Source organism: Cherax quadricarinatus, chromosome 71, assembly GCF_038502225.1.
Source record: "Cherax quadricarinatus isolate ZL_2023a chromosome 71, ASM3850222v1, whole genome shotgun sequence".
Taxonomy (NCBI): Eukaryota; Metazoa; Arthropoda; class Malacostraca; order Decapoda; family Parastacidae; genus Cherax; species Cherax quadricarinatus.
This window is the reverse complement of record NC_091362.1, coordinates 22,218,087-22,236,279: the sequence shown is the minus strand read 5'-3', so window position 1 is coordinate 22,236,279 and position 18,193 is coordinate 22,218,087. Positions and strand designations below refer to the sequence as shown.

The following is an 18,193-nucleotide window of genomic DNA, read 5'->3' as shown; positions in this document are numbered from 1 at the left end:
GACCCCGACTTATAAGGTTATTAAGAACATAAGAAGGAAAAGAAGGAAGGAGCACTGCAGCAGGCCTACTGGCCCATTTTTGTTATTCACTTGTGACATTGGCATTTTGGAGCCAGTTAATTTCCTACAAACATTGATTTGCTTTTCTGACATCAGGACAACTATGTTATTTCCTTAAGGATGAAATATATATTTTTTCTCAGTTCATTTTTTACCAGACTGTTTATGCTTATTTTATGCATGGCAAGACAGCGATAGTGTGAATGATGGTGAAAGTGTTTCTTTTTTTGGGTCATCCTGCCTTTGTGGGAGACAGCTAGTGTGTTAAAAGAAAAATTGAGTACTTGTATTTATTTGATAAAAGACTATATAAGAACCTAAGATTCACTATTAACATTGTGTCATTATGGTTGGTGTGTGGTGGAAGACTAGTGGAGTTTGGTGAGGCAGGAAGATGGGTGGGTTGGCTGAGTGCCAGGAAGAAGGTGCCCTGGTTCTGTACTGCTAGTTGTTTTGTAGATGTATTCAGTAAACACTTGCACTGAGATACAGCACCACACATTGACAACACTCCCTTAACACAGCACACCTACTCTCGTACCCACTCTCACACTCACATCACCTACCCTCACACCCATACCACCTCTCAAACCCATCCCTCAAACCCACTCCTAACCTCCATCCCCTAACACCCACCCACTCTCACTCCCACCCACTTTCACACAAACCCTCTCTCACCCTCTATTAGCAAGTAAAAAGAAGCAATACTAAATGTAATTTACTGGACAAAAAGTCATTGGTAAAAATTTAGTGAAATTAGATTTGGAATATTATGGCTTGGAAACACATTAATTGTTATGCATTATTTCCTATACCAGTCAGCTTAAAATAATTTTTCTGGAACACATTAGCATCTTAAGTTGTGGCCCTACTGTATATTGTTGGATTTTCTTTGCTTACCTTTGCATCATCCTCTTGTCACACAGGCTACAAGCCTTGGATCTGTTTTCTTACCACTAAGAAATTAAAAAATATAGGATAATGTGAAATAAAATAAGGCTAAAACAGTCGAACATTTATTTATTTTTGTTATTAGAAGCTTTAATTAAATCATTGGATGTTAAGCAGTTGCGACTTCTTTTAAGAACTGGTTGTACAGTAGAGCATAATGATGCTGCAGTGTTGGATATATATTGTACAGAGGGTAGAATGGCTTTAGTTTCAAATGTGTTTTGTATTAACTACAGTTAAACATGTGATGGACCCTCTTAACTTTGCTGACTTTGCTAACTGTGGAGGCTTTGGCTACATTTTAACTCTCTTCAGCTTTGTCAGAGTTGAACATTTTTGTAAAGTAGCAGAAGGATAGGACTCCTTCCTTATTTATCATATTATTTTTTTTTTATTATCACACTGGCCGATTCCCACCAAGGCAGGGTGGCCCGAAAAAGAAAAACTTTCACCATCATTCACTCCATCACTGTCTTGCCAGAAGGGTGCTTTACACTACAGTTTTTAAACTGCAACATTAACACCCCTCCTTCAGAGTGCAGGCACTGTACTTCCCATCTCCAGGACTCAAGTCCGGCCTGCCGGTTTCCCTGAATCCCTTCATAAATGTTACTTTGCTCACACTCCAACAGCACGTCAAGTATTAAAAACCATTTGTCTCCATTCACTCCTATCAAACACGCTCATGCATGCCTGCTGGAAGTCCAAGCCCCTCGCACACAAAACCTCCTTTACCCCCTCCCTCCAACCTTTCCTAGGCCGACCCCTACCCCGCCTTCCTTCCACTACAGACTGATACACTCTTGAAGTCATTCTGTTTCGCTCCATTCTCTCTACATGTCCGAACCACCTCAACAACCCTTCCTCAGCCCTCTGGACAACAGTTTTGGTAATCCCGCACCTCCTCCTAACTTCCAAACTACGAATTCTCTGCATTATATTCACACCACACATTGCTCTCAGACATGACATCTCCACTGCCTCCAGCCTTCTCCTCACTGCAACATTCATCACCCACGCTTCACACCCATATAAGAGCGTTGGTAAAACTATACTCTCATACATTCCCCTCTTTGCCTCCAAGGACAAAGTTCTTTGTATCCACAGACTCCTAAGTGCACCACTCACTCTTTTTCCCTCATCAATTCTATGATTCACCTCATCTTTCATAGACCCATCCGCTGACACGTCCACTCCCAAATATCTGAATACGTTCACCTCCTCCATACTCTCTCCCTCCAATCTGATATTCAATCTTTCATCACCTAATCTTTTTGTTATCCTCATAACCTTACTCTTTCCTGTATTCACCTTTAATTTTCTTCTCCTGCACACCCTACCAAATTCATCCACCAATCTCTGCAACTTCTCTTCAGAATCTCCCAAGAGCACAGTGTCATCAGCAAAGAGCAGCTGTGACAACTCCCACTTTGTGTGTGATTCTTTATCTTTTAACTCCACGCCTCTTGCCAAGACCCTCGCATTTACTTCTCTTACAACCCCATCTATAAATATATTAAACAACCACGGTGACATCACACATCCTTGTCTAAGGCCTACGTTTACTGGGAAAAAATTTCCCTCTTTCCTACATACTCTAACTTGAGCCTCACTATCCTCGTAAAAACTCTTCACTGCTTTCAGTAACCTACCTCCTACACCATACACTTGCAACATCTGCCACATTGCCCCCCTATCCACCCTGTCATACGCCTTTTCCAAATCCATAAATGCCACAAAGACCTCTTTAGCCTTATCTAAATACTGTTCACTTATATGTTTCACTGTAAACACCTGGTCCACACACCCCCTACCTTTCCTAAAGCCTCCTTGTTCATCTGCTATCCTATTCTCCGTCTTACTCTTAATTCTTTCAATTATAACTCTACCATACACTTTACCAGGTACACTCAACAGACTTATCCCCCTATAATTTTTGCACTCTCTTTTATCCCCTTTGCCTTTATACAAAGGAACTATGCATGCTCTCTGCCAATCCCTAGGTACCTTACCCTCTTCCATACATTTATTAAATAATTGCACCAACCACTCCAAAACTAAATCCCCACCTGCTTTTAACATTTCTATCTTTATCCCATCAATCCCGGCTGCCTTACCCCCTTTCATTTTACCTACTGCCTCACGAACTTCCCCCACACTCACAACTGGCTCTTCCTCACTCCTACAAGATGTTATTCCTCCTTGCCCTATACACGAAATCACAGCTTCCCTATCTTCATCAACATTTAACAATTCCTCAAAATATTCCCTCCATCTTCCCAATACCTCTAACTCTCCATTTAATAACTCTCCTCTCCTATTTTTAACTGACAAATCCATTTGTTCTCTAGGCTTTCTTAACTTGTTAATCTCACTCCAAAACTTTTTCTTATTTTCAACAAAATTTGTTGATAACATCTCACCCACTCTCTCATTTGCTCTCTTTTTACATTGCTTCACCACTCTCTTAACCTCTCTCTTTTTCTCCATATACTCTTCCCTCCTTGCATCACTTCTACTTTGTAAAAACTTCTCATATGCTAACTTTTTCTCCCTTACTACTCTCTTTACATCATCATTCCACCAATCGCTCCTCTTCCCTCCTGCACCCACTTTCCTGTAACCACAAACTTCTGCTGAACACTCTAACACTACATTTTTAATCCTATCCCATACCTCTTCGACCCCATTGCCTATGCTCTCATTAGCCCATCTATCCTCCAATAGCTGTTTATATCTTACCCTAACTGCCTCCTCTTTTAGTTTATAAACCTTCACCTCTCTCTTCCCTGATGCTTCTATTCTCCTTGTATCCCATCTACCTTTTACTCTCAGTGTAGCTACAACTAGAAAGTGATCTGATATATCTGTGGCCCCTCTATAAACATGTACATCCTGAAGTCTACTCAACAGTCTTTTATCTACCAATACATAATCCAACAAACTACTGTCATTTCGCCCTACATCATATCTTGTATACTTATTTATCCTCTTTTTCTTAAAATATGTATTACCTATAACTAAACCCCTTTCTATACAAAGTTCAATCAAAGGGCTCCCATTATCATTTACACCTGGCACTCCAAACTTACCTACCACACCCTCTCTAAAAGTTTCTCCTACTTTAGCATTCAGGTCCCCTACCACAATTACTCTCTCACTTGGTTCAAAGGCTCCTATACATTCACTTAACATCTCCCAAAATCTCTCTCTCTCCTCTGCATTCCTCTCTTCTCCAGGTGCATACACGCTTATTATGACCCACTTCTCGCATCCAACCTTTACTTTAATCCACATAATTCTTGAATTTACACATTCATATTCTCTTTTCTCCTTCCATAACTGATCATTTAACATTACTGCTACCCCTTCCTTTGCTCTAACTCTCTCAGATACTCCAGATTTAATCCCATTTATTTCCCCCCACTGAAACTCTCCTACCCCCTTCAGCTTTGTTTCGCTTAGAGCCAGGACATCCAACTTCTTTTCATTCATAAAATCAGCAATCATCTGTTTCTTGTCATCCGCACTACATCCACGCACATTTAAGCATCCCAGTTTTATAAAGTTTTTCTTCTTCTCTTTTTTAGTAAATGTATACAGGAGAAGGGGTTACTAGCCCATTGCTCCCGGCATTTTAGTCGCCTCATACGACACGCATGGCTTACGGAGGAAAGATTCTTTTCCACTTCCCCATGGACAATAGAAGAAATAAAAAAGAACAAGAGCTATTTAGAAAAAGGAGAAAAACCTAGATGTATGTATATATATATATATGCATGTGTGTGTCTGTGAAGTGTGACCAAAGTGTAAGTAGGAGTAGCAAGATATCCCTGTTATCTAGCGTGTTTATGAGACAGAAAAAGAAACCAGCAATCCTACCATCATGCAAAACAGTTACAGGTTTTTGTTTCACAGTCATCTGGCAGGACGGTAGTACTTCCCTGGGTGGTTGCTGTCTACCAACCTACTACCTACTACCTTATTTATCATGTGACAACTAATTCAATTAAGTTTATACAGGTTAATTTTTTAACGGTTTCATTTTTATTCACAGGGTCAAAGCGACGCAAGACTGAACATAGCTCCAAGGTCAGTATGAGGGTTGTGCGTGACCCATAATAGTACAGTATTTACAGTGTTAGTGTTAAGGGGGAAAGTGTTTCATCAAGATGGGCTGCTCCTGTCAGGAGCCCCACCAACTTTATGTTGCTGCTACACCACTCCTGCTGCTTCTGCCGCTGTCACTACTGCTGCCTCTAACACCACTCTTATCAGGTGTGCTTCCCGTTCCCCCACCATCTTGGTGAGAATGCCGTGTCATTTCACGCCATCCTGACCTGCCCATTCGGTGTGATGTTGGTCGCTGCACTATGATTCATTCCACTGCCAAATCTGACAAATGGACTTGTGCTCATATCAGCTTTTGTCAGCATCACATAATAATGTAATACAAACACTTGTCTTCAATGAAGAACTACAAAGGACAGTGAACTTTATTTGGAATTATCTGCCTTATTATTTGTGAATGCAATTATATCGGTTTTCCAAACAATCACTTTAAAGCTTATAAACATCATAAGTGTACACTTGAATCCTCATCCGGCCAAATGTTTATTAAATGTTCCAACAGTGCCTCCGTCCTCCAACTCTCGATTACCAGCTCTTTCAGCAGTGAAGGTGACTTGAAAAGGAGCAAGAACTACAAGTGAAATTCTTGGCATGTCTGGTGCAATATCTTTTAAGCCAAACCCACCTATTACTGTAATACTAAATACACCATGACTTTATGGATTAATGAAAATTCGACTGATTGTACTTGACATTTCACACTATCACCTATATAATAAATTTCAAAACATGGATGACTTCTTCTCCAGTGTGCCAAAATTGTCGTGAACATGAAATGTTTTTGGAAAATTAAAGTTAACAAGTTATCAGGACCTAATGAAGTGTTCTGCTCTCACCGTCATTCAGTGCAAGCCTACTCAATGGTCGGCTGAAAGGAAGATACAAGCAGCAGCAGCAGCACAAATTGTGTATGAGAGAGAGAGAGAGAGAGAGAGAGAGAACCTGCTTTGTGATTTGCAATTTCTAGTTATGATTTTGTTGTCTTCATTGGTTAATTTGCCCTATAATTTTTTAATGTCCCCAGTGGTTGTAGCACCAACTACCTCCTCCTGGATCCCATTCCAGTTTTCTACCACCAATGAAAAGTTTAATAGCAATTTAGATGTGTGTGTAATTGTGTATGTGAGTGAACATGTGCTGTAAAGAATTAGGTTTAGATATCAGTATGTACTGTGAGTTGAATGTATGCTTTTTAATGTTATAGGAAAATCAGTGTATGTATACTCTAAAAAATTCTTTATTAAACATTTAATAAGTAGTATTCAGAATTTAATTTTTATATAAGCAAGCTATATACATGTATATGAGAGTTATTTGATTTATTTCTTTATTTTGTTGAAACTTTATTGTACACCTTATGGTTGTTAATTTCAGATAATTAACTATGCCTTAATAAAGTTTTCCTCAAGTCTGAATTGATACAGTTGCTAATTAAATTAATTTTTATAATGTTACTTAATATTGTTTTCAGTTGCATTATTTTTTTCTATTTTTTTTCATTTGCATTCTTTCTATTTTCTTTTACATTGATGTTAAACAGCTGTGCTAGTTTCCGTTAATCATTAGAGTAGGTTGAATTATGCCCTAACATAAATATTGTTAAGCTGAATTTGCATATCATCATCAGAAACTCTCACAATACTGTAATTGGCTTCGAAGATCTATGCGAAGAGCCTAGTCCATGGCCGGGCTTCATGAGTAGAAAGACACTCAAAACTCATCAAAGGTATACCAAAGGTATAAGCACTATAGATATGTGGCAACTTAGCAGTATCTGCTAATCCAGCAGATATTGCTAATATAGTATTTCCTTTATATTCACAGGGGGATGCATTCCTAGAGACCTCAGTGAATCCATAAATTATTGATATGTTGTCACTAGAAACACTCAGCTAAATTAGTAGAGTACAGTGGACCCCCGCTTAACGATCACCTCCATATGCGACCAATTATGTAAGTGTATTTATGTAAGTGCGTTTGTACGTGTATGTTTGGGGGTCTGAAATGGACTAATCTACTTCACAATATTCCTTATGGGAAAAAATTCGGTCAGTACTGGCACCTGAACATACTACTGAAATGAAAAAAGTTCGTTAACCGGGGGTCCACTGTACTTGTTATTGAAATACTGTTCAACACTTTAATTATGATGATCTGCTTATAATTGATGATGATCTAATAATAATTGATGATCTCATCAATTATCAGCAGATAATCATCATTTGTAATTGATGATTACTGATAATTGATGAGGCTCTTCTGATAATTGATGTGATAATGTTGGTGTTGGATATAAATCAGATAGAGGATTCCTCTGTAGGATAATCTAAGTATGACTGTCTCACCCACTGCTGCTACCCTGACCTTCAATTTCACTTTACTCAGTTTCATCACGATGCCATTTTTCGGTGGTAGTCACACTCGGGGGGTGCAGTATATACAAGTGTGTTGGCAATAACACAAATTACAGTGAACTCTTTTTTTTTAAAGAACTAATAGGAGGATTGGGTGGCCAATAATGGTGATTGTGGTGGATAGAGATGAGATTATTTTGCTGTGATCGTAACAAAAAAGGATAGTTTTGTAACCATGGACATATAAAGTCCATTTAATTGAGGATTCACTGTGCTACATTAACTGCAGCACACTACACAATGTACTAAATTTGTTTTCATAGGAGGAGGAGGTTGGACACAGTACTCGCCTATTTGTGGTTGCAGGGGTCGAGTCATAGCTCCTGACCCCACCTCTTTGCGGTGGAATGGCATGTTTGATAGCAATGTGCGAAGTGAATATTGTGCAGAAATTCAAAGGCCGGAGAAGAGGTTGAGGAGGTTTGGGCATTTAGAGAGGATGGAGCAGAATAGGATGATCAAAAGTATGTTTAAATCCAAGGTGAAAAGAAGGATGAGTTAGGATCATCCCAGGGAGAGTTAGAGGGAGGGTGTAAATGTGGTGTACAAAGGAAATGTACAAATGGAAAACTGGATTCAATAAAGAGGATATAAATAGCTTGTTGAGATTTCTAACCAAGACAAGATGCTCAGCAATGGATTCAAGTTAAATAAATTTAGATTTAGGAAGGATATTGGGAAACACTGGTTTGGCATTTGAGTTGTGAATGAGTGGAACAAACTCCCTAGTACTGTCACTGAAGTGTGTTCACCTATATGTCGTTGCAGAGGTCGTGTGTGGCTTGGTGTAAGCCGTAGCTATATGGCATGGGCCAATAGACCTGTTGCAGTGCTTTACTATTCCAGTCTTTATTTTTCATTCAAGGTAGGCCTAAGACAGGGATGTACATTATCACCAGGATTTAATGCATGTATAGATGGGGGTTGAGAAAAAGTGAATGTTAGAGTTTTGGGAGGTGTTTGGGATTGAAAGAAGAAAGTATCCAATATTGTCAGCATGCCTCTTGGCAAGACAGTGATGGAGTGAGTGATGATGAGTGTTTCTTCTTTTCCTGGTCACCCTGCCTTGGTGGGAAACAGCTGATGTGATAATAAAAAAAAGTTTCCAATATAGACTGGGTGTTGTCAGAGTTCCTCTTTGCTGGTGACATCACTTTGGGGAGATTCTGAAGAGAAGTTTCCAAGTTTATATAGACATTTGTGAAGGTGTGAAACAAGAAAAAGTTGAAAGTAAAAATAGAAAGAAAGAGAAGTGATGAAAGCAAAAAAAAAAAAAAAAAAAAAAATAGGTAATATAAGATTGTATGTATGATTGGAGGGAGACAGTGAATGTATTTGGTATTTCAGAATGGAAGTGCCAGAAGATGGATGTATGAAAGTTCAAGTAAATTGTAGAATAGACATGGAAAGAAAAGATGGAGTGTTGAAGCATCTGTGGAAAGAAAGAAATGTATCAGTTGAGTCAAAAAAGAATATACAAACACTTTTGTATGGATGCGAGTTGTGGTCTTTATTGTTTGAGTTTGGAAGTTGCTTGACGTATTGGAGATGATGTGTTTGAGATTAATGTGTAGTGTGAATATTATATAGGAGATTTTTTTTTTTTTTTTTTTTTTCAACAAGTCGGTCGTCTCCCACCGAGGCAGGGTGACCCAAAAAAGAAAGAAAATCCCCAAAAAGAAAATACTTTCATCATCATTCAACACTTTCACCACACTCACACATTATCACTGCTTTTGCAGAGGTGCCCAGAATACAACAGTTTAGAAGCATATACGTATAAAGATACACAACATATCCCTCCAAACTGCCAATATCCCAAACCACTCCTTTAAAGTGCAGGCATTGTACTTCCCATTTCCAGAACTCAAGTCCGACTATATGAAAATAACCGGTTTCCCTGAATCCCTTCACTAAATATTACCCTGCTCACACTCCAACAGATCGTCAGGTCCCAAGTATCATTCGTCTCCATTCACTCCTATCTAACACGCTCATGCACGCCTGCTGGAAGTCCAATCCCCTCGCCCACAAAACCTCACTTACCCCTTCTTTCCAACCTTTTCGAGGACGACCGCTACCCTGCCTTCCTTCCCCTACAGATTTATACGCTCTCCATGTCATTCTACTTTGATCCTTTCTCTCTAAATGACCAAACCACCTCAACAACCTCTCTTCAGCCCTCTGACTAATACTTTTATTAACTCCACACCTTCTCCTAATTTCCACACTCTGAATTTTCTGCATAATATTTACACCACACATTGCCCTTAGACAGGACATCTCCACTGCCTCCAACTGCTTCCTTGCTGCTGCATTCACAACCCAAGCTTCACACCCATATAAGAGTGTTGGTACTACTATACTTTCATACATTCCCTTCTTTGCCTCCATAGATAACGTTTTCTGTCTCCACATATACCTCAATGCACCACTCAACTTTTTTCCCTCATCAGTTCTATGATTATGCTCATCCTTCATAAATCCATCCGCCGACACATCAACTCCCAAGTATCTGAAAACATTCACGTCTTCCATACTCCTCCTCATACATATAAAACCATATTTAACCATCAATAAGCAAATTTTGAAAAAGTCACAATACATCTTAACATTGAGGTACCAAAAGAAAATGAGGAAATGTTCAGACTTGCATGTTGATCTCTCGTGGTGTAGGAATGGTCTGATTCACAATACAAATTCGGAAAGTGGTAAAGAAGTTGGTAAAAGCTTTTTCAGGCCAATAATTATAGATCTTTCAATAGTACTAGATTTAGCTATTAGGGAAAATTATGATAGATTTCACTAATACTTCACCGATAATAAAATCAAATACAATTTGCTCTATTAGTTTAGTCTAGCACTGATGGAGTCATTCTTAATCTGAAAAGTTTCTGCCAACTTCTTGCCCATTTTGTATGATGCATGAATAACTTTTCCCAACATCTGTGGCTTTTTCAGTGAGCAGTATAAAAGAGCATGATGAATCTATAGATTGTATTGATTGCAAGAAAGCTTTTGGAGATGAAATGCAACTTCAGTCTATGTATATTATAAATGACAATTTCAAGTTTGGAAGATAACAAAGTTTATCTTCTTCACCCTCCTGGTAACTCGGCTAATGTGCAATACAGTATTGGCATTTTATTTTTAAGGCATTTATTCTCTTTACTATGTTAGAAGTACATTTTAAGTTTTAATCTGAATTATCTGAAATTATTATTTTTTTAATTATAAAGTACATCCATTAAAAGGCATACATATTTCTCAAGTTTTCTCTAGCTCTATAAAGTTTTGGCTTAGATTAAAAGTAGTCATAACTGCAGGGATTGTTTATAGTAAGAAATAAGATTATAGTACAAAGTAATTAGGTACAAAGTGTGATGAGAATAATGAGAGAGAGTTGTTTGATTGTATTATTGTACCATAGTACAGTAATAACATCTGTTGTATGTTTAGATATGTGGTAGGTCTCGTGCATCTTCATGGTTGATGTCATAATTTTGGATATTTCTCCTTCATTATTATATATTTGGCAAGGTAGTAAAAGAAAACTTCGTTTCATTTTCATGATGAATTTAAGGAGAAATATTCAGTAGCAGATGCAAAGGGAGAATGGATATTTGGTATTATAGTTTGAAAGTCTTAGGTGTTCATACACCAAGATGGATGGATGATGCTTGTCACTCTTTGATATTAGCATGATTAATACATGAAGCCTAGTCATAGTTTCTGTATGATCACCTGATGAATTTGTCATTCATGATTGCTGACTATACACAATGTTGAACTGCACATTCACTAGTGTTTGCAGAAATACCTAAGTTTTGTCAAGTTGAGAACTTTAACTTGATTGAATTGTGCTTTCAAACCCATGGAAGAAATTGGCAGGGTGTTTTTGACAGTTTTGATGACACAATACAAAGACTTACTCCCAGTGAAGATGTACGTGTTCAAAATACAGAAAGAAAAGTTTTTGCTATACTGTTTCAATATCTGAAAGTGCTAAAGCAAAAGGAACATGGAATGGAACTGAAAAGTATCAGTACTGAAGCCACATTGAAATGTTTTAATACCAGCAGTCACTAGTACTTAAATTGGTATAAGAAGGCAAACTTGCTACCCCAAAACATGTGATCAGTGAATTTAAATGTACTGCTTTCAAAATCAGAGTATGGAGGAGCTTTAGTTAATAAGTAATGCTACTGCAGTTCTTATACATGTTTATGTAATTAATGGCAAAGAAAAAAATTCAAAGTTTGACATACAACATATTCATTGATTCGCTGAAGAGTTTCTAGAAAATGCAGCTTGTGGAAGATATACATGTGGTTACTTGTATGTGAATATATATGTAAAGGCATAGAGAAACAATCATACGTATTAGAGAACAACACTTTGATGCTTAATCACTTAGACGTTGTTGAAGATGGCTTATTAATTTATTTTACTATGTGGCTGTAGTTATAGACTAATGCAGTTGTTTGTATAATTTACTACAAAGATTGCCACTAGTGCCTGAAGGGTAATACAGTATCCAGCAATTCGTGAAATTCTTGCTATAAAGAGTAGGTTATAGCTTGCTTATGATTATGTAATGTTAAAGGGGACAAAATAATTGGTTCTGTATGATATTAGTACATTAATACCTGTTAGTGGTTCTGGGGTTTTCACCCTTTCAGCATTAGATAATTAAATCATAAATCACTCCAAGTACAATACAGTAAATGTTTTCGAGGAACAAGTTAGCAACATAAATTTCTTATTATTTTGTGCCCTGTATCAATATTATGTTATAAGACAAACAAGAAAAGGACAGTTCAAGCAGTTGTTCAGTACAATACTGTGGTATCCCCTTCAAGATGTATTTTCTAGACTGTTACAAAGAATTCTTCTGGTCATCTCATGAGGATTAGAAACTGCATCGTAGTAAGAGCTTCAGTGCGTGTATGTAAGATGCGGTGCTGTGAAATATTTTAAATGAAAATATATAATAAAGATCTGAAAAGTTTGGAAAAAAATACCTTGAAGGTTGCTATATAAAGTGAGTGATGTTGACAAATTTATTGAAAGCCATTTACAAAATGAAAAATAAATCAGAATTATCAGTTACATATTTAATAACGTGCTTTAATATATATAATATAAAACTCGTGTGTCTGTATCATTTGATTTGCTATAAGAACATAAGTATTACTGTACCAGTAAGTGGAATAAATCAGTAGAATAAGATAATGAAAAGACAAATTCGAACAAGACATGAAAAGACATAACAAGTGCCTAAAGAAGGGATTGTGTGAGAGGCAGCAAAACATATCTCATTAAGAGGGCAGCTGGTGTGCCTTATGAAATACATGGGCCAGGTGTTAACTAGCAAGCTATAGCAAGCTGTTTCCTCCTCCTTTCTGACTTGCAAGATAATGATCACACAAGTTAGGCACACAGGTAAGTGATCCCATTTTGTTCCATTCCTAGTTTTCTATATTATTATTCACAAAATGTTTGCAATACTGAATAGTGTTTCTGTCCTTTCTTTATTTCTCCAGCTCATATGTATATTTTTTCATTAGATTAGACAAAATATGGAGACAGATTTTTAAGAATTGCAAATATGATTTTTGTTAATGTCTTTATATTTCTACATGTATGTTGCCACAGTGAAACTGCCGTGGGTTATGGGCAAACTGGAAGTTTCAATTACTCTTTCATACCTGTTCCCCAATTTTTATTTACCTGTAAGGAACTATAGTGGGCTATTTAATGTTTGGTCCTCCGAGGTGAGGCAGTGGTCGTTAATCACATTCTTACCAGAGAATATTATGGCACTTGTGAACTCTTTCACCTCTGTGATGTTGCTTTTATACTTTTCAGATTCAGTTTTCTACAGGTTGTTGCTGTGCAGCTTTTCTTTGGGAGAAGGTATACACAATGTAGTTTAGATTTTTCTCCAAATGTGTTATGATCTTGTCACAGCAAAGAGGAGTTGCAGTTTCATCACCCTCACCTGTTTGTCTTATTTGGTAACTTGGATGCTTGCCATTCCTTATGGGCAAATGTTACATCTAACCCATAGGAAGAAAGACAATTTTACCTTCAAAGTTGAGGATTTTAACCCTTAACTGCATCCTAAGGAGTACTTACACCCATTTTCTTAAGAGGGGTTTGAAATACAGCTGATTTTGCTATATACTCTACTAATGCCAGACTTGATTTTTCTGAGAGGTGATAGATGACTTGTTAGGTAGCAACCATTTTCGTTTGTTTCATACAATGGTAGGCATGTATCCTGTGCATGTCCTTCATTGGTGACTGGATAGGTCACGGTGGTCTTGATTCATTGTCAGATTTCCTCTTTGGATGGAAAATTTGAGTCTTGTGGGCGAGGCTGCCTGTTGTACTTGCAAGCTGTACGCAGCTTGGGTTCTGTCACACCTAGGTCATGTGACAAATTTCTGTGATGCTTAGATTTTTATTGCAATGCTAACTGTGCCTTGGCAAATGCTGTAGATTTTCAGGATGAGTGTTCAGTGTGCAAACCAGCATAATGAGTTACTTAGATCAGAGTTTCATAGGTTTTCAAGAATGCTTTTTATACTTCGTGGGCCCCCATTGTATCCACTGTCATTCCCTCCTTTTTGACATTGTTGGTGTGTATGGATGATTGAAGGTACATACCTGTACAGTATATCTGCTTGTTACAACCTAAAAGTCTCAATGTTTCATTAATGCCTCTACTGTATACGTACTGGTCTCTTGGATTCCCTATCTTCTCACTTATTTTCACTTCCAACAGATAGCAGAACATTGGCACACATTATTACATACTCCTAGGGGTATTCTGCATTCTGTATACCTCACATATTACTGCCCCACTGGTTCATTATTGTCTAACACAATCTTAAGGAGTTTTACAATGCTGAGTCGTGGAGCTTTTTTTCTGTCTAGTGCTTGGGAAACCATAGGATCATCAATTTGATTATTGTCTAGTTTGCTTCAACAATTTTTTTTTTTATGATGTTTACCACTGTGTGTGTTCTCTTCAAATTTTGGTCTTCTTTCCGAGAAAACCCTGTAAAAATTTTTGCTACATAGTCTTGTAAAATCAGGACAGTAAAAGACTCATTTCTTCCAGCTTCTAACTATTTATGATTATTAAGGCTACTCTCACCCTCTCATTGTTCCTTCTCCTTTTATATTATGCAGTATTTTCTAGGCAGAATTTCATATCATATCTGCTAACTTGATTTCAGAAATTGCAATTAGATCAAGTCAGTTTTCTTATTCTCTGTGATTTTATCAGCTGCTCTTACTTGAGACCCCAGTTGTGTTTGCATGTTTTCTTAATTGATACTGCAGTGACAATATTGTGGGTATTTTTTGCACTTCGTAAATTATATACTATACTATATTTATAATTACTGTAAATACCAGTTTGTAGCTACAGGGACAGACCAAAGTTTGTGGTATCCCATCTTTGGTATTTATTCGGTCATATACAGTCTCTCCTCACTTATTGACGTACTCATTTAACAACCGCTCGGACTTATGACCAGCTCTCTGACCAGTATGCATACCTAAGTAATGTATATTAGATCTGATTTCCTCTATTTTGTTTATTACAATATGCGTATTGTACTTTACAGTATAAACATTTAAAAATATACTAAAAATGTTATAAATGGTGCAAAGGTGACATTAAAACAATATCTAAAGATGTTTGACACAAACCCACTACCAATATAGTATGCTTCTCACTTAACGACCAGTTCGTTTACCGACCTACTCTTAGGAACAGAACTCTGTCGTTAAGTGAGGAGAGACTGTACTGTCATTTTTTTAATTACAGTCATTGTAGCAAGTGCTAGCTACTTTTATAGCAGTTCTTTTTTTCTGCTATGTAGAAAAACTTTCTAGTATATTTTTCGGCACCTCATTTCTTGTTCTGCCATTGATGGTACAATATCATTAACAATTATTTTGTATTCTTTTATAATCTTATACCTAGTGTATATGGTTGTTATATCTCCTTTTTTGCCTCCTGTTAGCCTGTTTCTTTCAACCTCTCTTCAATACTCTTATTTTTAAGCTCTTGGAGTGATTTTTTTTTATTTTTTAGCTCTATAGATCCTTATCCAGCCTGTCTACAAATTTTTTAATATGTGGATGTAATGCAGCCTTTGCGTACTGCACTGACGTTTGTTGTGATAAGCTTATTTAGTGCTTTCCCATTTTGTACTGTATTTCCAGTAATTACAGTACCCATTTGTAGCTACAGGAGTAGACTTGTTATGTATGTTTGTTACATGATTTGTGAAAACTTTCAATCGCTGTCGTACTTCCTACCTCATCATTTACTTTATACCATTCTTCTTCCACTCTGTAACAGAAAAATTCTGAATACTCCTTTGGCTCTGTTTTCTTTATCTTATATCTGTGGCCTCAGTTTATCCATGTTGAAGGTACATAGTTAAGAACTTCTTTATTTAAACCTTTCATGTTCTTTTATAACCTTATATGTTATTATCGTATCTTCTATTTTCTTCCTATCATTCAGCATGGGAAGCTTTAGTGTTTCTTAGCTTTTTATCTTAACTTCATATTCTTTAACTCCATTTTGTAGCTGTGTTTGATTTTTTACCTGATTTGCATTTTTTTTTTTTTTTTTTTTTTTTTTTTTTTTTTGGGGGGGGGGGTACAGACACCAACTGTAGCTCCATATTCCAATTTTGGCCTGTTATACATTGCAAACAGCTTCATCTTCATCTCTCCATCCAAATATGTATTTGACAGCTATTTTATAGTCAACCAGGTTAGCATATGCATTTCTAACAAATTCACTTATATGATCTCCTCGTAACATTTATTTTTAATAATAAAGCTCTAGATCCCTTTCTCTTTATGATATTCCCAAAATTTTACAACACAATCAGTATTCTGATTTTGTTTTCTCGGTTTTGCTTAGGAGTTTTTCACTATTTAATTAACAATAACTTTGACAGAATCTTTTGTCAGCAGTGACTCCTAGGGCCTCCCCTGCTCCCTCTCCTTGTATGATGCCTTTATTTTTTATCACACATTTTGTAGTCTTTGTGTGGTCTGTTTTTGCTTTATCCTATTTTCTGACATGAAACTTATCCATACTAAATTTTATCATCCATTTTGTATTCTTATTGCTTAAATGTATCCAGGGCTTCCTGTAGGTTAACAGTTTTAAAAAAATGAATGCTTATCTTGCATAGGATTTTTGCATCATTGAAAACATGAACATACGTTATCACATTTTGCTCCGTCAAGCAAATCGTTTATATTTATACTCAAAACCTTATCACTGTTTACATTTTTCTTTTGAATGGAAAAACTCTCATTCACTATAACAGTTTGCCTTAAATTAGTGTTATATTTTGCAGTTACCTGATTGGTATAAATGAATGTAATCCTCTTATTCTTTGGTTCTTGCTAATTTTTGTAACTGTCTTAGTAGCCAGTTATATTTAGTACACATAGAATTTTTTTTTATCAGAACCCGAAATGTTTGGAAATATTTTCAGTTATTCTCAAATGAAGACCTGCCTGTGGCTTAAATTTTTCATCCTGTCATCTTTTTTGAAAGTAGTTTTATATAGTAAAATAGGTATTAGGCTCCAGACTCCTTCAGCTCCTCATTTCCCTAACCTAGCTCAGTACTTGTACTGTATTGTTCCATTCCTAAACTAATTCACCATTGCACATAATGTTTTTTTTTTTTTTTTTTTTTTTTTTTTTTTTTTTTTTTTTCAACAAGTCGGCCGTCTCCCACCGAGGCAGGGTGACCCAAAAAAGAAAGAAAATCCCCAAAAAGAAAATACTTTCATCATCATTCAACACTTCCACCACACTCGCACATTATCACTGTTTTTGCAGAGGTGCTCAGAATACAACAGTCTAGAAGCATAAACATATAAAGATACACAACATATCCCTCCAAACTGCCAATATCCCAAACCCCTCCTTTAAAGTGCAGGCATTGTACTTCCCATTTCCAGGACTCAAGTCCGACTATATGAAAATAACCGGTTTCCCTGAATCCCTTCACTAAATATTACCCTGCTCACACTCCAACAGATCGTCAGGTCCCAAGTACCATTCGTCTCCATTCACTCCTATCTAACACGCTCACGCACGCTTGCTGGTAGTAGGTTGGTAGACAGCAACCACCCAGGGAGGTACTACCGTCCTGCCAAGTGAGTGTAAAACGAAGCCTGTGATTGTTTTACATGATGGTAGGATTGCTGATGTCTTTTGTCTGTCTCATAAATATGCAAGATTACAGGCATGTCTTGCTACTTCTACTTACACTTAGGTCACACTACACATACATGTACACATTTATTTATACACACTCATCTGAGTTTTCTTTGATTTTATCTTAATAGTTCTTGGTCTTATTAATTTTCCTTTTATATCCATGGGGAAGTGGAATAAGAATCTTTCCTCCGTAAGCCATGCGTGTTGTAAAAGTCAACTAAAATGCCGGGAACAATGGGCTAGTAACCCCTTTTCCTGTAAAGATTACTAAAAAGAATAAGAAGAAAATTGCACATAATGTACCTGCGCAAAATTCATTGCAGGTAATCAGATGCTGCACAGGGAGTCCCTGC

General features: G+C 36.9%; 1 protein-coding gene across 3 annotated transcripts in view; it reads left to right on the top strand.

The window, feature by feature from the left end:
* Positions 1-18,193, top strand: part of tho2 (THO complex subunit 2-like protein) — a 109,658-nt gene that overhangs the window by 53,264 nt on the left and 38,201 nt on the right. For all 3 annotated transcript variants that reach the window (XM_053793556.2, XM_053793554.2, XM_053793553.2), the window contains exon 27: positions 5,069-5,103. In XM_053793556.2, the coding sequence (XP_053649531.1) occupies positions 5,069-5,103 (35 nt within the window). The remainder of the gene's footprint in view (positions 1-5,068; positions 5,104-18,193) is intronic.